Raw genomic sequence first — 22,029 nt, forward strand, 5'->3', positions numbered from 1 at the left:
CGTGCAGCACAAGAGCAGCAGATCATTCACACGTGACATGCAAATGTGCCCATACACCGGACATTCACATCGTTGAACAGATCTAATCGGCTTATCATTAACATGCATTAACCAATTCGATACACTTGCCATGTGCGGAGAGATCCAAGCACAGCAGATCAAGCCGGTGCATCAACCGGAGTAGTGGGGTAAGTAGTTATCTTGACCAACTCAGTAAATCACTATGCTAGCCCAGGCGACGTCATCGACCTGGGACAGCGGCTTGTAGAAGGGCCAACCGCGACTCGCTCTATTTGTTATATAGTGAGTCCTTTGCAGTATTACTGTACTGTCCATATGGCGTTGTGCAGGGAGAAGCAATTATCCGACCCAGCCATGTTGAATACATCATCTAGGATATCCCTCTGGTAATTCTTGATGAGACGAGCGTTCTCTCAATGTTACAGTCGGACAAGCACAGATGGCATGGAATGGAAGAGCAGAGCAATATTACACAGCCTATCCGAGAAGTGAGTGGCCTGCCTCAGGGGCCACAATGGCATGGTTACCTCCAGTGCTCTCCGGTGCTCTTCCGGGGTTCTTGCGAGGCTGACCGACCTGGCCATACATGGAATTCCAGGTACCCGCGAGCCGTGCTAGGCAGAAGCTGGAATTGGTGCTAATTGCTGTGTTATCTGCCATCAGCCTTGACTGACATCATTGTAATCACTAGTTTCTGGGAGCTTCACTTCCATAAATCATTGTCCTCACAATGGAAAATTAAATTATATACATTTATAATCTTACATAATTACATTACAATTGCTCACTGGCGGAAGAATGCACTCAGTATGCCTTCAAAGTCTAACCCCGCCAGGTGCAGGCCGACCACCAAACCATCTCGCGAGACCACTGCTGCCATCGTTACCTTCATTCCCCATCCACCGTGGAAGGCGGAAGGGGTCACCCTGCAACCATTGTGGCTTGCTGGCTGTTTCGAGAGTGTTCTTCATGCGGTGTGCGAATGACTGGAAGAAGTTCTCCTCTTCCTCTTCTTCCTCGACCAAGGCAGAGGTCCCGAGAGTGCTGCGAGGTGCCCGAGGTGCCCGAGAACCCTCAACTAGGGGTGTTCGCGAGGAAATAAATGCAGGAACCTCCTCGTCCACCCGGCTCGAGGGGCGGGGCGACCGACTACCACGGGCTGAAAGCCCCAATGAGCCGAGGCCGTTGAGTTCTCGTTCAATGAGGTCACGCCCTTCACGCCAACCTCCCAGTCCGTAGCCACCGGGGTTGTTTTCCAGGTCATCATCATCTTCCTCCAAAAGTCCCCAGCTGCAAATGTTTTGCACTCGACCATATAGATTAAAGAGAGTGGCACAGATGGGCAGCAAAATGAACACCGGGAAAAAGTAGTCAAACCCTTTACCAAGCGGTGTGAGGTCGATTAACCGCCCCAGGAATTTGTAAAAGACGGTGCTCTGTCGCGCACTAACCGGCAAGAAGGTCAGAAAGTTGTAGGCGATGGGTACAGTCAGCCGGGCTACAAGCCCAGCGTACCAGCATGCGCTCTCCCCATACGTGTTCCGACGGACCAAGGCACGGTTGCCCCATACTTTGGCGTCATTCACGCCCACCAAGGCTGCGGAGCACATGTACATCAACCAAGCAGAGGCAATAACTTGACGACCGAAGTTCACTGGCGCAGGATCTTGATGATAGGATACAATGGAAAGGGTCACCACCGACAGCCGAGGCGCCATAGATTTGATCACTTCGGACCAGAAAATGCAAGCGGATGCGGCAGTGAAGAGAGCACCTAGTCCAAGTCGGAGGTTCGGGATCACGCGCACATAGAGCTGGTAACGCATGTATGGACTCAAAACCTTAGTATTCGGCAACCATGAAGAGCGATAAGGTGACGGAGTAAATTCCAACTTCCTCGATGCAGACGAATTGATAATGGCTTGCATATCAGCAGCCGACAGCACCAAGCGGTCCCACTCGTCGATGAAACGAGCCTTTTGATGCCGAGCCCGCTGAAGACGTCTTGTCAAATCTGCCAAATAGCGTTCGGTAATGACGGCAGGGATTGTTTCGGACCCATCTGAATGATCCAGCAGCGTTGACCGTGGTTCAGAAGGACTGCAAGTCTCTGCCAGCTCGTCAATCCAATCCTGAAAGTCGAGGGCGGTCCCTGTCTTCCGGCGCTGCAGTTGAGAGACCTGACTCTCGAGGCTTTCCAAATCATTGATCGCATCCATCAAGCGGTCGTGCAACCGAGGGGCATGGGCGTGAATTCTCCGGAGCCTGCCGCTGACATCGGCGTTGCGGAATAGTGTGCGAGGGATCGAGACGAGACCATGACCCATGAGGTAGATCGCCAGTACGAGACCCCAGACGTAAGCAAGAGCCATAACGAGCGCCTTGATTGAAGTAAATTCGAACCCATTCTGGATAGATATGTAGACCAATCCGACAATCGCACAGCACAGCACGATGAGTTGATAGCGCGCATTCGAACGGATAGAGTACTGAATACGGCCCTTCGGTTCACGATATCCAGAATCTATATATTCTCCGAGAAGCGGGAGGATAGCCCTATAAGGAGGTGAAAGTCCGATCAGCATCGCCGTTAAATTAGTTCAGAACAGCCAGAATTGGCTGACGAATGACACGACTTATACGTACCATGTCAGTACAAATATCAGCCAGTAGGTGATGCGCCACGAGACTAGAAGTAAGCGGTCAGGTAGCCAGATGGCTGCGGGACCTGATCCATCACGCGAACTTGATGCCAGGTCGATGGGAACCAACAGAACTACACTGGCAGGAAGCGCGAGCGCAAGAAAGACGGGAATGGAAAGATAAGCGGGGGTTGCGCGCAAAGTGAGAAAGCGCCGGAGAAGAAGTAGAACAAGGATAGAGATTGTGAGAAGGGCCAGCGAGAAGAAAATACTAGACCCTACAGGCATAGGCGTGGCGTAAACCATGGCGATGATTGGGGGGGAGGGAGGAGGAGGGAGGGAGGGGATGTCAGTACATCCGGCGGAGGATAAAAAGGGAAGTAGAGCAGGGTCTCGGGGAAGAGGGCGATCTATCAATAAAGCATTGCAGGTGGAACTAAAAAGAGACTAACGATCGAGAATCGAGGGGTAAAAGCACAACCGTGTGAAGTATAGGAGTGTGAGTATTAACGAGGGGGAGGGAGGAAGGAGTATGGGAAGGAGGGTGAGAGTTGAGAGGAAATAAGAGAAGCAAAAGTGACCAGGAATAGAAGAAGTAGAAACTGCCCGTAGTTACTATGAGTAAGTACGTACGTACAGTAATCCACGGTAAGTACTATGGATCGCAAATGCGGCCGAGACTTGAAACGAGATCTGCTGAATGGATCAGCTCATTTCCCAAAAGTTCATTGATGGTCGATGATAATTCAAGGGCGGCTTCCAGCCCGGGGGCCGGTGACGACAGCAGCCAGGTCACGTGACGGTGCCTGACGTGTCTTGTTTCCGTAAAAAGTAACAGCGGAGTCGCCATTGCCGGCACTAGATTCCTTTTCGCATCTCGAAGTATTCCACTGGGCACACTTCTCCACGGCCCTTCAGGTTTGCAGTGAGTGGACTCTGAACCACACCGCATTTGGACCTTCAATCCTACTGAGTATAAATAAATATCGCCGATGCTAAGTTAGCCTGACTTTGGAATGTGAGATTGGTCTAGACTTTGGGGTCTCTAGACTGTCGGGACAGCATATAGGAATATGATGCGACTTCAGTCATGCACACCCTCGACTCTAGTCATGTCCTCTCGGATGGCACGCTGCCCGCTACAGTATTCGCAAGACTCCCAAGCCAAGTCCTGCATCTCAATCCGAAGGTGCACTGGAGGGTTTTGCCAAGGAGAATCACAGGAGCTTCGCATAGCAATCAACAATGAGACACTATTGTAATGCCCTGAATAAGGGTTGACTTGGTTGCATACTCTCGCTGTCTAATTCTCTTTGTTGTTGAAAACGACATCATGTGCATAATTTTGACGGCTGAGTACTGCGCTCAAAGCCGGATGTGCCGATAGGAATCTCCGTAGATTGGCATGAGGCACCCCCAAGCTTTTCTCGGGAGCGACCCATCGATAGACATGTTCCAGGGCCATGTTGATCGGACTTCAACTCACGTTGACTACTCCGTAGATCGGATTGAGAAGGAATCCTGCAAATGGGAATCATGCCCCGTGGAGCAGGATGGTCAACAGAAAGTGTTTTCCCCATGTTTAAACTGTGGTTGTATACCAGTATCTTCCAAACATCTTTCATTCTGGGCGATAGCTGTGTGATTTGTAGCACCTTCACTGCAGGCCGCTTTGGTACGTTTTCAAATCAGGAATAGTCTGTTCGGTCAAGGTCAGTGGCACTAGTGAACTAGTGTACCGATCTCATTCTGAGGGAACCATGAAGTATTTACGGAGTCGTGGTCGAGACCTCTAGTAGTGAACCATTTACAATTTCTGCTGCTGGGCCAGCAACTCAATTAGGTACAGCACGAACCACAGGCAATTCCGTGGTCAACGTTCATCCTACCGGACCGTGCCTGGGCAGATTCGAGGTAGAGAGAATAAATGTGTGTTGAATATTTGGGTCAAGTTGACGCCTGGCCACTGAACCAATTTAGTTGCTGCGAGCTGCCCTTGCTAAGGAGGCGGACAACTCGAAGACCTTCCCCCCCAAAGCTAAAGCACCGCAGATAACTCTTCATTGGTCGATCAGTGGGGACCAGTATGGTTCACGGCCTCTATTCAATCTCAAGCAACTGTACTCGTGTAATGCGATCCAAGTCTAATCTTACCGAACCGATATCGCCAAGACTGAGTCGATGCCTGCCAGTAGGTGGTAAAGTAGTTGGTCTGTACCACCTGGCCGCACCACGGAGGATTGTTGTGGTAGTACTAATGTGCCGTAACCAGCAAGTCTGACCGTAGGTACATACAGCTGTAGCTACGAGGCCCTCGGATACAGTCAAATGATTGTGGCTTTCACTACGATCTGTGGTGACTAATGAGTGCGTGCCTTGGTGATACCCATCATTATTATCATCCCAGCCTGCTAACTGATTGCTGCTGCACAGATCGCCTGAACCACAACACTAAATCCAGTCTACAGGGTAGGCGGGAGCGATATCCACCATTGGTCACGTCAATTAGAGGTACTAGTGATTGGGCTGATGGTGAAACTTGGTTCCGAGGCAAGGAAAGAGAAAATACAATCCAAAGAAGCAAAGAAGCAAAGAGGCAAAAAGAAAACATACAAGGTAGTGGAAAAGCAGGAAAGACTGACTGATTGACTGGCTGCGAAACCAACATTTCTTGGCCTGGAAGACCTTGCGTCTTTTCCAGAGCCAGTCACCCGCCGAGACCAATTACTCGTACCAGGAATTTCCGGTGATGGGGAACGGACCAGAAAGCAAAAAAAGAGGATGGCCCGCTTTTTTTTGGGTCTCCGTCGGCTGGCTCCCCGTCAGTTCCTAAGGGCGATCCCCTCCTATGGGTACATAAGGTTGAGAGAGAGAGAGAGAGAGAGAGAGAGGAAGAGAAGAATTTATGAATAGGTAAGTAATGCGGATAGGAGATGATCAGACAATCTTGACCTGAAGTACAAATGTCCTGCTAGAGTAGTCATGTTGCGTATAAAATTCATGTACACAGTATGATGTACAGTACAGTATAAAGTACAGTAACTGGATCACTTATAGCCTGAATCAATGACAACTTACTCAGGCAGACTAATAAGGACGATTTGGGGGTGGGGGGAAGTGGCCAACAGGCGCTCAAATAATAATCGAGCAATCCATCGAGTTGTCAGTTGGCGACTGGGTTAAGTTCAGGTTTACCAGGTTTTCCCTAGTTTCCTTCTCAGAAGGTTAGTACAGTACCAAGAAGCTGATGATGAGCAGGACCAACGGGCAGATCCCCAAGTGGTCCTGGGCACGGGGACGGGAGGGGGTACAGTACCTTCATCCTTCAGTAGAGTTAGTTAGTACTCTAAGTCTAGGTACGTAGCGTTAATCGCCCCAGGGCCACCAGAACCACTCACCTGTCTGCATCTGGCGCCTCAGGCCACTAACACTAGGTAACTAATTCCTGAATGATTTTAGGTGTATTACCATCACGGCCATCACGGCCATCATCATCCACGGCCACCCAACCCACTTTCCACGACTACTACCACTCATATTATTAACTTACCACCACCCAACTTGACTTCCGTTAGACTAAACTACTATCAGGTAAGGTGTACCTTTCCTTATACCTTAGTAGTATTAAACTCGAACTACCTTAATACCACGTACAGTACGGAGTATCTACTGAACTAAAATGACTGACTGATTGACTGACCTCAAAAGAGTCTCCCTCTCTTTTCTACACCACCACCTCTCTACTACCACCGACACCACCACCTTCTCTCTTTCTCTTCTTCTCTCTCTTTCTCTTCTCTCGCTTCCTTCCTCTCTCTCTCTCTCTCTCTCTTTCCGTGCATGAGATCTTTAGCGTCTCTGCCCTCTCCCCTTTGTTGCCTTGCCCGTATATTGGGGGTCTATTACGGCCATTCATCCATTTTCATTTTCTTGTTTCCCTATTTCCTGCCCAGCTTTTCTCTTCTGGGTAGTCCCTCCCCCCCCCCAATTTGCCTACCTACCCACCCAACCCACCTAGACTCTGTTTCCTCGTTTCGTGATCGATCGCCGCATTTTGACTCTCTTTCTCCTTCTCCCTCCCTCTCCTTCGGACCCCATTCTCTTTCTGTTTCTCTGTTCCTCTCTCGCCTTTCGTTCTTTCTACCTTCATCTCTTCTTTCCATATTTGAATCTTCTCCGCCAGATCGGAGGAGCTATTATCGGGTGAGTTGAAGATTCCCTCCTACTGCTCGGTTCATCCTAGCGCCCTCTTCTGCCGACCGTTCGGCTTTTTTGCGCACCTCTGCATCCATTGCCTAGCCAAAACACCGGGATTCTTCGACGAGTGAATGCTCGCTTCTCTCTCCTAACTGCGAAATGTGCTTTCGGAGCGAGTCTCTTCTCCCAACATTCACTGACATGTGCTACCCTTGCACCTAGGCTTCTAACTTCGACTTGTTTTCTTCCTTATCTCTCTCATCTCTTGTGACTCTGGGAAGCTCCATACCTTGTCACCCCGAACGATCTTGCGAACTAAGCGGTGCAATACATTAAACATCCCTGTCACTGATCCAAGATACATCAGTGTAATCCTGCCTAGCCCGCCCGCAAACCCCCCTCCAAGCCACTTTCCGGGCGCCTGCCAACAACACCACCCTCAACTCACCACTGGTGCCCGAACGCCTTGTTTTCCCTTGCTGTGTTGGTCCTGCGTCTTCCACTCGTATCCCACGACCTACTCTCCATCATTCGTCTTCTTGCGTTTCGAACAAAATTCTCGGAATCAACAGCGAAGCTCATATCGCTGCCGTCTTCGTCCCTATCGCGACCACACTCGGAGCGCTAACCGCTTCTCTCAACATCGCCCTCGACTGTCCGAGCCCCTCTTGCGGTTAATCCCCCCAAGCTAGCTTACTCACCGAAATATCTGGAGTGCGATCAAGTCTTCATCGATCACGAAGATTCTATCGCAAGGTGTAACGCTTGGCATTCGGGCCAGCGAATGCTGACGTCAAACGAAGGCCTGCGCGGACTGCTCCTCGATCCCCATTGAGGGGGTTGTTGACATGAATCCGGCAAACCTCCCCAACGGGGGTGGAGGTATGAATGGTGGTAACAACAATTCGATAATCTTGTCTCAGGTCGCGCAAGCTCTGCAGGCCCAGGGTCAGTATTCAGGATGGCGAGCGGAAGTACCGATCAGTGATCGGGCAATGAAGGTCTATCAAATGTAAGTGGCCGTTGTGTCCATACACGTGCTCTTGACCGCTTTCTGTGGCTTGAGATTCGTGTAACCAGTTCGACTAGGCGTGGCTTTGTCAACCTAACCTTTTCCACACCAGGATTACATCACTCCGTCTCATAACACCCCGCATTGACACGCAAAGTGCCGCCCATGCGGCATTGGCTTTCGAACAGAAAGCCTTCAAAGACGCAAGAGAAAAGGTGTGCATCCCTACGTTTTGGACTTCATTGCTATACCAACCTAACACTTCTAGACTGAATACGAGAGGAACTGCAACGAGAAGCTCGTTCATATTCGCGACACCCGCGCACGACAAGCTGCTGTGATGCAGAACGGAATGATGCCCCAGGGCCCAACGGCGGGGATGACTGGTGTTGGTCAGGCAGGATTTCCTGCACAAATGAACCACCCCATGCAGGCGTCTCCGATGCCAGGGCAACAACATATGTCAATGGGTCTTGGTGACCTGGGCCAGCAAAATGGAATGCAACATCGTCCACAATCCCAACAGCCGCAACAGCAACAGCAGCCGCAACAGCCGCAACAGCAACAGCAGAACATCATGCAACAAAGAGCTCAGCAAAGGCCCGGCATTGGATTTCCATACAACGACGAACTCCAAACTCTTTCCGCTCAGGAATATGAGCAAGTCTGTCGAGTTGCAAGCCAAATCATCTCAAAAACTCCCCAAGAAGACTTGGAGAAGATCAAGTTGAATCTGCAGAATATGTCGCCAGAGCAGCGCCAATACCTATCCAAGAAGAACATGGATCCGTTGACTTACTTCTTCCGCTCGCAGGCTCTGACCCAGCTTCGACGGTTCAAGCGGAACCGAATGGAAATGGCTCGTGCTCAGGGTAATGGTGTCGACCCTAATGGGGCTGCAATGCTGGCAGAAACGATGAACCCACAGCAGCGACAAATGTTAACAAATATGCTGAACCTACAGCGTGACTCCGCATACCCCATGGGAAACCAACAGAACCCGGAGCCATCGTTCATCGGTAGTGTCGACAACATTCAAGGGCAACAGGCGGATGGGTTGCGGTCTCAGGAAGCGGGCCAGCTTGTGGTGCCAGCTAGCTCCTTGCCCATTAATCAGACGGCATCGAATATGTTCCAGATGGGCCCTCAGCTCAACCAAAACGCACAATCCGGTATCAGCCCTCAATTCCTTGCGCAGCATCCACAGGGCGCACAGAATGTTTCGCAAGGTAGATCTCAACAGACACCGCAACTACAAACCGAGACCCAAGCCCAACAGGCAGCACGCGTTCAGGCAGCACAAAGAGCGCAGATCGCAATGACTCAAAATGGACAAGCCGGGTCCCAGATGCAACACCAAATGACACAACAAAGTCCCGCAATGTCCATGCTGAACCGCCCTATGGCCCCAGGTCAAATGTCTCCGGCGCAGGTTGCTGCACAGGTTCGGCCTCCGTCTCGCGCTCCTGGTATGGGGCAGCAGCAGGCTAATGTCCAGTCCATGGGCGGACAGCCATCAATGCAACGGCCTCAAATACCACCCGGGCTGCCTCCACAACTTCAAGAGCAACTGAACCAAATGAGCAATGAACAGCTGAATCTCTTCTTCCAGCAGCGCCGGCTGGCGAACAACCAGGCTCTGTTACGGGCAAATCAACAACAGTCCATCCCGATCCAGCAAAACTTCCCACAGCAAGGCCAAGGCCAGCAGATGTTGCCCGGCCAGATTGGCAACGGCCAGAACATGCGAGCACCTCTCAATTTGCAACAGCACATTGCCAATATGAACAGCCAGATGCTGCCTGGACAACAGATGTCGGTTCAGCAGCGACAACAACAGCAACAGCAACAGCGCCAACATGACATGTACAAGTTGCAGCTTCTTCGCCAACATGGCAGAGGCATCGAAATGTCCCCTGACCAAGTCAAGGAAATGGACCTCTTGCATTTCCCCCCAGCAATTCTAAACAACAACCCGAACATTTCGTCGCCTGTTCCGAAGCATATAAAGACATGGGGTCAACTGAAACAATTGGCAGCTTCGAACCCACAACTACTCGGGGGCGTAGACATACAAAAATTAATGGCTTTGCAGAAACTGCATCTTGCCCAGATTCTTGCTCAATCGAAAGAAGGCGGCCGTGGCGCGGAACAGAACGGTCAGGGCCCTTGGATGCCAACACAATTCCAGGGACAATCGCAGCCCTTCATGAATAATCAATTCCCATCCGGTCAGCAGCAACCTTCCATCAATATGCCTGCCATACGCCCGATCACTTCACAAGATATCCAGCTGGCCAGGCAGCGCCTTGGTCCACAGGTCCAGAGCCTGAGTGACGAACAACTCCGTGATTTGCTTCACCGGAACAGACAGAAGCAGATACAGGCAGCGCAAGCTCGCGCCTTGGCTGCTCAACAGGGTCAACAGGGTCAACAGGGTCAACAGGGCCAACAGGGCCAACAGTCTCAGATAACTTCGCAGCCTCCTGTCAATGTTCCTCCAACAGTTCCTCAAGCCAAGCTAGAGTCCCAAGCTCCGCAGTCTACATCGCAGCAGGGCCCGCAGAATGCGACGGCAAAGGCTCAGGCTACAACTGCTGGAAAAGGCAACAAAGCTTCTGCCACCAAGCAGGCACCCAAGAGGAAGCTTCCAAATGAGGAGCCCACGGAAGTTCAAACTACGCCCATACAAAAGCCGACTCAACCTGCCACTTCACAAGGAGGACCCGTCCCCGTTCCCAACAGGCCCAACATGTTTTTCACCCGCGAACAGCTGGCGGCTATGACACCCCAGCAACGTGCTCAGCTGGAGCTACATTTGCGGAGGCAACAGGCACAAGGCCGTGGATCCATCAGTAGGACTTCCGCTGAAGATGCATGGAACAATCTACCAGAAAGGATTGTAATGATGTACGAGGAAATCGCTAAGACTGCGCCGCCTGTTGAGCCTGTTGCAATTACACCGGAGCAGAAGGCAAGCATGTCTCAGCAGCTGCGTGACTCGACAGACTATTTGGGTAGGATGGATGCGCTTGTTCAATTTATAGCAAAAATACCCGGCCAGGAGCGGAATGTCCGCAGTTTACTTGCGATGGTAGGTCTTCGTCACCTTTTATCCCTCGTCTGCATTCAGCTAATGGCGCCTACAGCGGATACAATTGATGAGACAATTCAAACCCGGGGCTGATTGGGCACTCGCTGACCAGTACACGATCACGCCCGAGTATCTCGCAGGAACCACTAACTATATCAAAAAGTTGTTCCATCATATGATCGCCCGAGTAAACCAGCAGCAAAGCCAGTTACCGGGTCAGCGACCCAGTGCCCCACAAGGTGGATCTGTGGCACCGGCCAGCCTCCCGAACAACATGCCCGCTCTGAACGCGACGAACCTGCACCAGTTACAGCAACAGGAAGAGGCTCTTCAGCGTGCTCGTCGAGCTTCCAGCCAGACCGCATCAGGACCTTCCGGAATTCCACAGGCACCATTCGGCGCACCCTCGCCTCAAGGTGTTCCCCACGCTTATGGACCCGGTAGTATACCTCCCGAGCAGTTGAAGCTGCCCCCTCCGAAGAAGCGAAAGCAGTCTCATGCCGGTGCTACCCCCGTGCTTGGAACTTCAGTGCCCAAGGCTCAAGCAAACAAGCAAACAGGCGCAGAGGTGAAGCTGGCTGGTGCAGCTTTGAGCGGCGCTTTCAAGTGCAGTGTTGCTGAATGTCAGAACCATTATCATGGCTTTGCCACTCAAAGCGCGCTAGACAGTCACGTCGAAGAATGCCACAAGATCGAAGAGCCAATTGAGAATCCGCTGGAGTTTGCCCTGGAGAGTTTCCGTACCAACCTTGTCAAAGAGGAAGAGCAAGGACGATTAGAAAGCAGTAAGGACACCTCACAGGCCCTCGGCAAGCTTGGTCCAGCATCATCTCCAACGAAACACGATACCAAGCTTGGAGGTACGCCAGTTCCTGGGGGCGCGACTCCCATGGGCCGTGCTCCCAGTCAACTGGGACCCAAGCCTAGTTCCCCGGCCTCGAATTTGCAACTAACTCCCCGTACTTCTTCAGCCAAAGCGCCTACGTCATCTCCTCTCAAGCCAACGACCAGCAAGGGCGATAAGAAAGAAGCGACCAAGCCCCTGGAACACGCACCCCCGGCAATGGACGTGATGACAGCCGACCCATGGGCAAACAGTACCATTTCCCTCGAAACGATTCAGGACACGTTCTTGGATCTCGGGGACGATGCGGGCCTGGGCTTTGGGGCGATGGACGAGTTTCTCAATCCTGAGATGTTTACCAATTCCCAATCCGAGGACACTCCGGACTCAATCGAGACCGGTCTTATCACCCAGACCCCTAAAGATAACGAGCTACCAAAGAGTGCCGAGGTCAACGGCAAGACCGGAGAAATCGCGGACGAGAATTGGATTCCTGTGGATTGGATCAACCTCCCGGGCCGATTCGAAGACGGTCTTCTGATGAACGACTCATGGGACGACATTGATTGGGAGATGATTGACCGTAAAGACACGGGCATGAATGTTGATGACGGTGGAATCGCCATCATTGCCATGTGATCTGATCCATGTTTTCTGTTATCTCATGAGCGCCGTTTATGATTTTGAGCTGGCGAATGGCGTAGTGGATTCTATGTTTCTGCTGGCATAATTGATTGCAGGCCGGATGTACATTAACCGGGGGACACAGGAGTGATTGCCTGGGTCTTCATTCTACATTTTGCTATCATTTCATTCTTAGCCATGGCGTTGCAAGGAGCAAGTGAGGGAAAAAGAAGAGTCTCTTTTTTTTGGCCCTCGCAGACAGTGAAGTGTCTTTTGAGTTGGGGGGATTAATGTGATTAGCAGCAGTTCTAAGGCTATTACAATCATTGGATTGGATACGACCTTGAGTCGGAACATTCTTCAAGAGCTTCCATGTTTCTGTGGATATAGATACTAGAGAATGATCTCATGAATACGCCGAGAATCGAAATAGTCCTGAGAATGAGGACCTTGTTAGTAGCTGTGCTGTACTGTAAATAAGTTGCTGTACAATAGAGAAGGACGGATCCCGTGATCCGTGGCTGGCTTGTTCCCCACCGCCACTGGAGATCAGCTGCCGTTCCGATAAGCTAACTTTAGGTCGATCCATCCTATCCTCGACCCCGTCCGTCATTTTGCCATCTCCTCCTCCTCTTCCCATCACCATCACCATCACCATCCCCGTCTTTGTTCCGTGTTATTCCCCCACCACCAACCAACTCCCTCCCCTCTCAACCCCCGTCAGGTTCCATGATGGGTTGTCAATAGATTACTCTATCTCACCGTCTATCTCACCGTTGATGATCTGATTTCTACCGCAGCATATGCGACCGGCCTCTTGCGCTCCTTGGTCGGCTATCTCTATCGCGCTTCCTTCACTAAATATTAAACCTTTCCCTCCATACGTCGGATACCGAGCCTTATCTGTATACATATTACATCTAAAGCTCTTTTTCTATTTGTTGTTAGCTTCAACAAACAGCAATAATGGCGAGCAAAGCCACCGTCCCCTTCCTGGTCACGATGATGCTCGTGACTGGGGTTTGCAATACAATCCTCAACAAGTATCAGGTTTGATGCTCCACTGATTATCTTGCCTTTTTTTGAATATGACTGACAATGTCTGCTGATAGGACATGCAATGTGTTCGTAATTGTGACTCTCCAGACCCCAAGTATCGTCACACTTTTGAGCAACCGGTGATCCAGACGTATGCTATCTCTCTCTCTCTCTCTCTCTCTTTCTGTACCAATTGGCTATATAACGCTCATATCATCTGGATCATGATAGCATCCAAATGTTCATTGGCGAGATGGGCAGCTGGCTTGTCGTTTTATTTTCATACCTCTACCAGCGCTACATCGCTCTTCGCTTGTCCAGCAACTCCTCCCCTCTTCTGGCGGGTGGCTATCATCCCGTCCACAACGACGATGCGCTTGACGAAGAAGAGGAGGATTACACGATTCGGGGTCCCGAACATCTTCGTGATTCCACCAAGCCCGATGAATCACCTGATGGGCGCATTCGTCTCCAAGGATGGAGGATCTTCCTCCTTGCAGCACCAGCATGCTGTGACATTGCAGGTACTACTTTGATGAACGTCGGGCTGCTGTTCGTCGCCGCCAGTATCTACCAAATGACCCGGGGTGCCCTCGTCCTTTTTGTTGGCCTCTTCAGTGTGATCTTTCTCCACCGTAAACTCCACATTTATCACTGGGCGGCACTGTTTGTGGTCGTTCTTGGCGTTGCGCTGGTAGGCCTTGCAGGCGCACTATTCAGCCAGGGCCATGACTCTACCCCAGAGAATGCAGCAGCAGCCATCACACATGCTCTCCGAGAAGTGCAGACCACTGCACGGACTCCAGAAGCCGTGCAAACACTGATCGGTGTTCTTCTCATTGCCGCCGCGCAGATCTTCACCGCTTCGCAGTTCGTGCTCGAGGAATGGATCCTGGAACATTACGCCATGGATCCTCTTCAAGTTGTCGGTTGGGAGGGTATCTTTGGGTTCAGCGTGACTGTTATCTGCTCGATCATCATGTACCTGGCTGTCGGACGGACCGAGGCAGGTCGCTATGGCTACTTCGACGCAAAGGAAGGCTGGCGCCAGATTCTCCACAACCGTTCAATCGCCATCTCCAGCCTTCTGATCATGATCAGCATTGGGTAAGTTATCACCACTAAACAGCTTCAATCTCGTTGATACTAAGTGTCTCTACTGCAGCGGCTTCAATTTCTTTGGGCTTTCCGTTACTCACACCGTTTCGGCTACATCGCGTAGTACCATTGACACGTGCCGCACCCTCTTCATTTGGCTTGTCTCTCTAGCTCTCGGCTGGGAAACCTTCAAATGGCTCCAGGTGGCTGGCTTTGCTCTGCTAGTCTACGGGACCTTCCTTTTCAACGACATTATCCAGCCCCCACTCAAAGCTTGTCTTCCTCGTGATCGCCGCGAAAGAGTTATTCTTCTTCCCGAGGAACCCATCGAGCATATTTAGAAGTCCGGACTGTGCACAAAAACGCACAGTTGGACTTGGCCCGTTTTGTCCCACAACATGACATCTCTCAATTTTGGCTTCCTTGGGCTGGCTAAGACGGTGTTGATCAATTTGTCTAGCTACACTTTGTTACTGTCGGGCTTTTAGAGGTCATTGGCTTGGATGGCTGGTCACTGTATTGGATATGTTCACTCTACCTAGGTACACGCTCCCCACAACCATTTGGAGATCGGCCGGGAAAACCCGTCTCATTGCACCTATATATATATTTTCTTGGTATGGCGGGTTTCCGATTGGCCGAGTAAGTGGCTTTCCGTCGCGTTCAACCATTTCCATCGTCCTGTCATTTTTTGTTTTCCAGGCGCTATCATGGTCACGTAATCGAGTTTTTACTTCTTGTTCGACTATTTGGCAAGATCTTTGGAATAGACGATGGCGACATCGATGCAGCAGAATGGCAATAAGATTTTATCATGGTTATTCAGTTTCGTCCATTGGTTGTGTGAATTGCATCTGGCTGGTTTGTGGAAAATATGCCAATCCAGCACATGTGGCCTAGGGCTAGGGTCCACCAGATCGGGCGAGGATATATTTTGAGAATCAATCGTCTCTATCGGTATTTATGATCTTGGACCCCTTCATCTATCACGCTGTCCCGGACAAAGATCCCTTATACACGAATCCCGTTCTCAGATCCAGTCTTCTTTCTATATTCTCACCCGGAACTCGGTCTCATAAAAAGGCGTGACTAGGCAGAAGCCGTAAATCGGCACGTGGCATAAAATCGGCGGGATTGATGCTGTACAAGCAATGTAAATTGCATTGGAAAAATAAAAATGTGAGGACACGCTCAGAAGGAGGGGTTATTCATGCAATAATGATGGAAGATATCAGGATATATATAAGGGATAATGATAACACAGAGACGAAGAAAAAGAGAGGTATGCTTCAGGAATCGAACATAAGATATGGTATATGTATGTGATTGGTTGATTGTAGGGGTGTGGGGGCGATGGTAATAGCGTCCTAGCTTTGTAGATGGTTTGTATATGTGGCGAGTAAATTGTCTATCGGGGTGTTTGCTTGTTTGTGTGGGATGGCATACGTTCAGACTAGGACGTAGAGTGCGCACATCTGGATGGGGCGTTGAGTGTTACTTGAGTTTTGGGGAGACCAAGGTTAAGTGATAGTACTTACCATGGATAATCCGAGAATCATCGATAGCCAGAAGAAGGCGTTCTGATGGAGGTAGAAAGAGTAGTTGTTAGTTCCATGTTATCTATATTCGGGAGTGGCTTTGGAGTGTTATGGATGCACGTACGTTAAGAATGGTCTTCCCCTTTATGTACTTGGACTGCTGGACCGCAACGATGGGCAGCTGGAGCATCATGGCGAGGAAGCCGTAGCCACGAAGCTTCTTGGTGATACAGCTCATGACCAGTTCGTGAGCGATGGCGCTGACGAGGAAGGTGATGAACATGGCGACTGGTTTGGAGAAGTGGGAGAGGGAGGGGAAGTAGACATGGCGCCGGAGGAAGTGGTGCACGGGGATGTTCCATTCTCTGGAGAATTCCAGCCTGCATGTCATAGAAACGTTCTTGTCAGCTCATGTCAACCTACATCATCAGTAGCGTCTGTAAGAGCCACCAGAGGTGTCCGTGTGCAGCAGACGTACCAATCACATGAGTTCCACCAATCCGAGTAGAAATGACGGTCGGCAAAACAAGTCAGCTCTGCGAAAGCGCCCAGCACATATTCGAAGATGACGAGAAAGACAAGCAGGAAGGTGATCAGGAAGGGAAAGAGAAGCATGCTGATGGTCTCCGCCATGATCAAAGCCTTTTCGGTCATACTTGACACGGTGTGGAGCTGGATGTTGGCCTCGCTCAAGACTGGCACAATGAACTCCTCGCTGGTCAACGTCAGAAGAAAGATGCATCCGAAGATCGCGAGGGTTTTCAGGCCGATCTCGATCCAGTCCCGGTCACTGTTCCGAGGGTATTCCAACTCGTAGCACAAAGTGGGACAGAAGATGAAATCCACATAGTTGGTGACCGTCAGGTTTTGTGGGTATGTCACATTGCCCATCGGTGAGGTCAGCTCCGTGGCTAGATCCTCACGCAACTCGGCGATCGATTCGGATCGTGCGTGTTGACTATGGCGCCGGGTGGCAGCGTGCCGGCGAGGGGAGGCATCCGGATACGGCACCGGAGCTTCCAAGGACACAGAGCCGGGCTTGTCAAGCGATGACAAACGACGCTCAGTCTCGCTGAGATGACCGTTGTAGAAGGCATATGAGTGTACTTTCATCAAGATAGTCAATGTATGGAGGGTGAAGAATACTTGCGCTGTCCAGGTCCAGCGCATCATAAAGGGCCAACTGCAACTCATGGTTAGCTCATGAAATCATGACCCCAGGAATGGTGTAGCTGTCGAAACCTACTTGATCCATAGGCAGGCCCAGGCCGCTTCGAAGATACTTTGCATGGCCATGCCTCCTCCTTTCCAGCGCCAAACACCACCGCGAGCCCTGATTATGCGATGGAGGGGTAGCACTGCAGCGCTACTCACTACCATAGCCAGGTCACTGACGCCCATGGACCACACGTTTGCCGACAACAGGTTCCAAACTCTCACTCTGAAAGGGGATCCAGTATCCTTGATATTGCGAAGCGCTGTGGTGACCACCATAATAAACAGTGCGATCCAAAACAGGGTATAGAACCCGCGGAAATTGCGGTAGTCGCTTCTCGGGTCGAAATGGGACACTCGGGGCACATAGTCGATGGTATAGAAGATCCGTGTGCGCGCTCGAGCTTGTTTCCTGGCGGTGGAAATCGAATGGAGGGAAGGCGGGGCATCTTCAGGAACAGGTGTCGAATGGCCGCTAAAAAGCAAAGATTGTCAGTCCGAATAGTCGACAACTGTTGGAGTTGATCGCTCGCTGCCTACCTTGACTCTAAGCTTTCCGAAGGAGGGACGGACGTAGGATCCGTCGTCGACTTCTTCATGACCGGGACCACACGCGGCCGTAATAACGGGGAGCCATTCACTTGTTGAATGGCAGAAGACATGTTGGTCTAATCGTCGGATAAGGGGATGGAGGAAAGGGGAAACAAGACAGTGTCACATCGAACCAAGTGAAGAATCAATGGGAAAAGGGGAATAATGCAATTGATATATGAGACGATGCTGTACGTAAGTTGATCTGTTCTTTTTGCCACGCATGCAACGGGGCATGCGACAAGTAGAGAAATCCAGAAGGGGGGAGGGAAGAGGGGATGTGATGCGGTCTCTTATGTGGATCCCATACTTCGAGCACAGTCAGACAGAGAGACACACACCTTAAATCTGGCTCGTGCAGGGACCAACCGACCAAAACGAATACGAAAGATGTTCCAGGGGTTAAGTATAGAAAGGTCGGACATTGAGGCGCGGATCCGGAGTATGTTTTAAAGCCTTAAAAGCCTTTAGGAGGCGGAAGGGCGATCATCAGCATGCACCTCCTGCAGTAGACTGTAGATGACTCGCGCACCACCATCTTGGAAAATGATTAATGTCATACCTGAAGCGGCTGCACAGGGGGGGGGGGGGGAAGAGTCTCGGGGAAATCGGTATTGTTGCGAGAGTGTTCAAGGCTGGATTGCAAGGACGTCATCGGAAGCGCAGTTGGACCGAGTCTCCGCATCTTCCGTGCAGCTCGGGGGTTGTTTGTGTCTGCCAGTGTCCGTCCGAGTGAACTGGTAGAAGTGAAGTTATGACCGATGATGTAAGGATCTCGGCCTGTACAATTCGAAGTACGTAATACGAGTACGCAGCAAGGCAGAAAAATGTATGCCTGGTATATCAGGCTCCCTATCCTGCGTGGAGCACGTGATAGCAGACGGGAAGGGGGCACGAGCAACGCTAGACCGAAAATAGCGGGCTCTTGCCAAGGCGGCCAAGTCGCAGGCGCGGGCGAGGCTCAACCCATCTGGAAACTGTCTTGAACGACCTGGTCTGCTGGCCCGATCTTCTTTATCAGTTATTATTGCTACAATCTCCGATTTTACTGTCCCCCCCCGACCCCCCCCCCACCAGGATCACTTCCATTCTCCTTTCTATTCACCCCTCTTGGGATTGCGCAGACTGGCTTCTTCGCTCTTTCCCTCACCTTCCCCCGGTTCTCTTCTATCCGGGCGACCTCCCCCCGCCTTTCTATTGCATTTCCCCGTAAGGGGTCCTTGTGCCCGCTATGGCATCCCGTATGTGAAAGGAACCCCCCTCCATCGAGAACACTACCTTGTCGCCTGGTCCACGCTTTGGCTCTTCATTCACTGACGATCTTTCCCTTGTCGCACTGACATTATAGTTAAGCAATTCATTCGAAATGTCCGGTCGGCCAAGACAATCGCCGACGAACGAGCGGTGATCCAAAAGGAGAGTGCGGCCATCCGTGCGTCCTTCAGAGAAGAAAGCCACGATTCAAACGTCCGGTCAGCAATGCAATCCTCCACTGGCATCTTTGCCTCCAAACAGGGTTCTTATACGTGTGAACAGGAGAAATAATGTAGCCAAGCTTCTGTACCTGTTCACCCTGGGTGAACGGACACACTTTGGTCAGATCGAGTGCTTGAAGCTACTGGCATCCCACCGCTTTGCAGACAAGCGGCTGGGATACCTGGGCACTATGCTACTGCTAGACGAGAACCAAGAAGTATTGACGCTGGTAACGAACTCTTTGAAGAAGTGAGTGACTATGCCAGTACCACCAGCGGCTCCCTGCTGACGTCTGGTAGTGACCTTAATCACTCCAACCAATATATCGTTGGCCTGGCACTGTGTGCCCTGGGAAACATCGCATCAGTCGAAATGTCTCGAGATCTGTTCCCCGAAGTCGAAGCCCTGATGTCCACCGCGAACCCTTACATTCGGCGAAAGGCAGCGCTGTGCGCCATGCGCGTTTGTCGCAAGGTTCCTGACCTACAGGAACATTTCCTCGAGAAAGCCAAGAATTTGCTGTCAGATCGGAACCACGGTGTTCTGCTATGCGGTTTGACCTTGGTCATTGATATGTGTGAGGCCGAAGAGGCCGAGGAGGGCCAAGAAGGAGTGATTGAGATGTTCAGGCCTCTGGCGGGTGGACTTGTGCGTGCTCTGAAAGGTCTGACCAGTTCAGGATATGCTCCGGAACATGACGTCTCGGGTATCACGGATCCTTTCCTACAGGTCAAGATTCTACGCTTGCTTAGGGTCCTGGGGAGAGGCGATGCGGCAACGAGCGAGTCAATCAACGACATTCTGGCGCAGGTGGCTACCAACACCGATTCGACCAAGAATGTCGGTAATGCCATTCTCTACGAGGCTGTCCTCACCATTCTCGACATTGAGGCGGACTCAGGTCTCCGCGTGTTGGGTGTCAACATTCTCGGAAAGTTCCTTACAAACAAGGATAACAACATCCGCTATGTCGCTCTCAACACGCTAAACAAGGTCGTCGCCATCGAGCCCAATGCCGTGCAGCGGCACCGCAACACCATCTTGGAATGTCTTCGCGACCCAGATATCAGTATCCGGAGACGAGCTCTGGACTTGAGTTTCATGCTCATCAACGAGAGCAACGTCCGCGTGCTTGTTCGGGAATTGCTTGCGTTCCTGGAAGTTGCCGACAACGAGTTCAAGCCGGCGATGACGACGCAAATCGGGATTGCTGCAGACCGCTATGCTCCCAACAAGCGCTGGCATGTTGACACCATCCTTCGTGTGCTCAAGCTTGCTGGTGCATACGTGAAGGAGCAGATTCTGTCCTCCTTTGTCCGCCTCATCGCTACCACTCCGGACTTGCAGACCTACTCTGTGCAAAAGCTCTATCTAGCCCTGAAGGAGGACATCTCACAGGAGGGTCTCACCCTTGCCGCCACCTGGGTTATTGGTGAATACGGCGACAATCTTCTGCGTGGTGGTCAATATGAGGAAGAGGAACTGGTTAAGGAGGTCAAGGAGAGTGATATTGTTGATCTCTTCAACAACATCCTTAACAGCACATATGCTACTCAGACCGTAATCGAATACATCACCACGGCTTCGATGAAGCTAACCGTGCGCATGTCTGATCCCGCTGAGATTGAGCGTCTCCGTCGCTTCCTTAGCAGCCGCACCGCTGACCTGAGTGTCGAGATTCAACAGCGGGCTATCGAGTACACTAATCTGTTTGGGTATGATCAGGTTCGCCGTGGTGTTTTGGAACGTATGCCACCCCCGGAGATTCGAGAAGAACAAAGAGTCTTGGGTGCTCCGACCAAGAAGCGCCAGAGCAAATTGTTGAAGGATAAGTCTAAGAAACCGGTTAAGCAGGCGGAGCAGGATATGCTGCTCGACCTCATGGGTGGCGATGCTCCAGCAACTAGCCCAACCACCAACGGCTCTCAGAACACAGCCGACCTTCTGGCAGATATCCTCGGTGGCGATTCAGGCCTGTCATCACCATCTCCTCAACCCGCGCAAAAGCCGGCTGGATCCGTCAACACTAGCGCGATCATGGGTCTCTTCGACTCCAATGGCACTACGCCTTCTCCCAACGTATCGCAGTCCGCGTCTTCCGGTCTGGATCTTTTAGGAGGCGTTGGGGCTGCTATGTCGCCAGCTCCGAGCCCTGCACCTTCGGCTCCGGTGCACACAGCATATAACAAGAATGACTTGACTCTTACGCTTCAAGTTCAACGTGCCAGCAACGGTAATGCGCAAATTCAGGCGCGGTTCCGTAACGTTGGAAACTTTGGCCAATTCTCCAATGTGGGATTGCAGGCTGCTGTTCCCAAGAGTCAACGTCTGCAGCTGAATGCGATCAGCAAGGCAGATCTGGAGGCTGGTGACGAGGGGATTCAGATGCTCAAAGTTGCAGGCCTGGCCGGGGTAAGTCCTTCCGCTATCCTGCAATATTCTTGCACGCATATTAATATTTGCCACAGGCCCTCCCACCTAAACTTCGCCTACGTCTGCGGATCACATATGCCAAGGATGGTTCAGACCCTGTGACGGATCAGGTTGACTGGACTGAGCCATGAGGCCGACGGACGACTTGACTGATATCATATCCTACTCATTGCCCGCCTGGACGCAGGCCGCGTGACCTAATCTAT

The 22,029-nt window shown here is 51.3% G+C and overlaps 6 protein-coding genes across 6 annotated transcripts; 4 read left to right on the top strand and 2 right to left on the bottom strand.

Moving 5' to 3' along the window:
- Positions 1–742: 742 nt before the first annotated feature.
- On the bottom strand, positions 743–3,387 carry BO86DRAFT_454957 (LMBR1 domain-containing protein). Its single transcript, XM_025677083.1, has 2 exons — positions 2,668–3,387; positions 743–2,577 (listed from the first exon to the last, which is right to left on the bottom strand). The coding sequence occupies exons 1-2, from the start codon at positions 2,967–2,969 to the stop codon at positions 837–839; spliced, it is 2,043 nt and encodes a 680-aa protein (XP_025529368.1). The 5' UTR covers positions 2,970–3,387; the 3' UTR covers positions 743–836.
- A 2,796-nt stretch (positions 3,388–6,183) lies between these two features.
- On the top strand, positions 6,184–7,452 carry BO86DRAFT_39799 (uncharacterized protein). The gene is made up of 3 exons (XM_025673522.1): positions 6,184–6,259; positions 6,372–6,866; positions 7,083–7,452. The coding sequence occupies exons 2-3, from the start codon at positions 6,504–6,506 to the stop codon at positions 7,194–7,196; spliced, it is 477 nt and encodes a 158-aa protein (XP_025529369.1). The 5' UTR covers positions 6,184–6,259; positions 6,372–6,503; the 3' UTR covers positions 7,197–7,452.
- A 292-nt stretch (positions 7,453–7,744) lies between these two features.
- Positions 7,745–12,449, top strand: BO86DRAFT_417535 (uncharacterized protein; the record flags this gene model as incomplete). The annotated part of the gene is made up of 4 exons (XM_025675034.1): positions 7,745–7,872; positions 7,985–8,087; positions 8,141–10,966; positions 11,022–12,449. The coding sequence occupies 4 exons, from the start codon at positions 7,745–7,747 to the stop codon at positions 12,447–12,449; spliced, it is 4,485 nt and encodes a 1,494-aa protein (XP_025529370.1).
- Positions 12,450–13,284: 835 nt separating this feature from the next.
- BO86DRAFT_39806 (putative nucleotide-sugar transporter) lies at positions 13,285–15,003 on the top strand. Its single transcript, XM_025673526.1, has 4 exons — positions 13,285–13,484; positions 13,547–13,623; positions 13,704–14,579; positions 14,638–15,003. The coding sequence occupies exons 1-4, from the start codon at positions 13,401–13,403 to the stop codon at positions 14,909–14,911; spliced, it is 1,311 nt and encodes a 436-aa protein (XP_025529371.1). The 5' UTR covers positions 13,285–13,400; the 3' UTR covers positions 14,912–15,003.
- Positions 15,004–15,706: 703 nt separating this feature from the next.
- Positions 15,707–18,209, bottom strand: BO86DRAFT_39834 (putative sterol o-acyltransferase (APE2)). The gene is made up of 7 exons (XM_025673546.1): positions 17,864–18,209; positions 17,355–17,798; positions 16,587–17,291; positions 16,233–16,488; positions 16,109–16,150; positions 16,017–16,045; positions 15,707–15,941 (listed from the first exon to the last, which is right to left on the bottom strand). Exons 1-6 carry the CDS (start codon positions 17,983–17,985, stop codon positions 16,019–16,021), a joined length of 1,596 nt encoding a protein of 531 aa, XP_025529372.1. The 5' UTR covers positions 17,986–18,209; the 3' UTR covers positions 15,707–15,941; positions 16,017–16,018.
- Positions 18,210–19,145: 936 nt separating this feature from the next.
- On the top strand, positions 19,146–21,954 carry BO86DRAFT_397897 (AP-1 complex subunit gamma; the record flags this gene model as incomplete). The annotated part of the gene is made up of 5 exons (XM_025673517.1): positions 19,146–19,155; positions 19,263–19,386; positions 19,451–19,639; positions 19,690–21,802; positions 21,859–21,954. 5 exons carry the CDS (start codon positions 19,146–19,148, stop codon positions 21,952–21,954), a joined length of 2,532 nt encoding a protein of 843 aa, XP_025529373.1.
- Positions 21,955–22,029: the final 75 nt, after the last annotated feature.

Source organism: Aspergillus japonicus, assembly GCF_003184785.1.
Source record: "Aspergillus japonicus CBS 114.51 unplaced genomic scaffold BO86scaffold_13, whole genome shotgun sequence".
Lineage (NCBI taxonomy): Eukaryota > Fungi > Ascomycota > Eurotiomycetes > Eurotiales > Aspergillaceae > Aspergillus > Aspergillus japonicus.

Coding starts and splice junctions, on each gene's coding strand:
- BO86DRAFT_454957 (XM_025677083.1), bottom strand. CDS start 2,969: ATGGTTTACGCCACGCCTATGCCTGTAGGGTCTAGTATTTTCTTCTCG. Junction 2,578..2,667: donor CTGATATTTGTACTGACATG/GTACGTATAAGT, acceptor ACCTCCTTATAG/GGCTATCCTCCCGCTTCTCG.
- BO86DRAFT_39799 (XM_025673522.1), top strand. CDS start 6,504: ATGAGATCTTTAGCGTCTCTGCCCTCTCCCCTTTGTTGCCTTGCCCGT. Junction 6,867..7,082: donor ATCGGAGGAGCTATTATCGG/GTGAGTTGAAGA, acceptor CCTTGCACCTAG/GCTTCTAACTTCGACTTGTT.
- BO86DRAFT_39806 (XM_025673526.1), top strand. CDS start 13,401: ATGGCGAGCAAAGCCACCGTCCCCTTCCTGGTCACGATGATGCTCGTG. Junction 13,485..13,546: donor CAATCCTCAACAAGTATCAG/GTTTGATGCTCC, acceptor GTCTGCTGATAG/GACATGCAATGTGTTCGTAA. Junction 14,580..14,637: donor CTGATCATGATCAGCATTGG/GTAAGTTATCAC, acceptor TCTCTACTGCAG/CGGCTTCAATTTCTTTGGGC.
- BO86DRAFT_39834 (XM_025673546.1), bottom strand. CDS start 17,985: ATGTCTTCTGCCATTCAACAAGTGAATGGCTCCCCGTTATTACGGCCG. Junction 17,799..17,863: donor TCGGAAAGCTTAGAGTCAAG/GTAGGCAGCGAG, acceptor TTTGCTTTTTAG/CGGCCATTCGACACCTGTTC. Junction 16,489..16,586: donor TGGTGGAACTCATGTGATTG/GTACGTCTGCTG, acceptor TATGACATGCAG/GCTGGAATTCTCCAGAGAAT.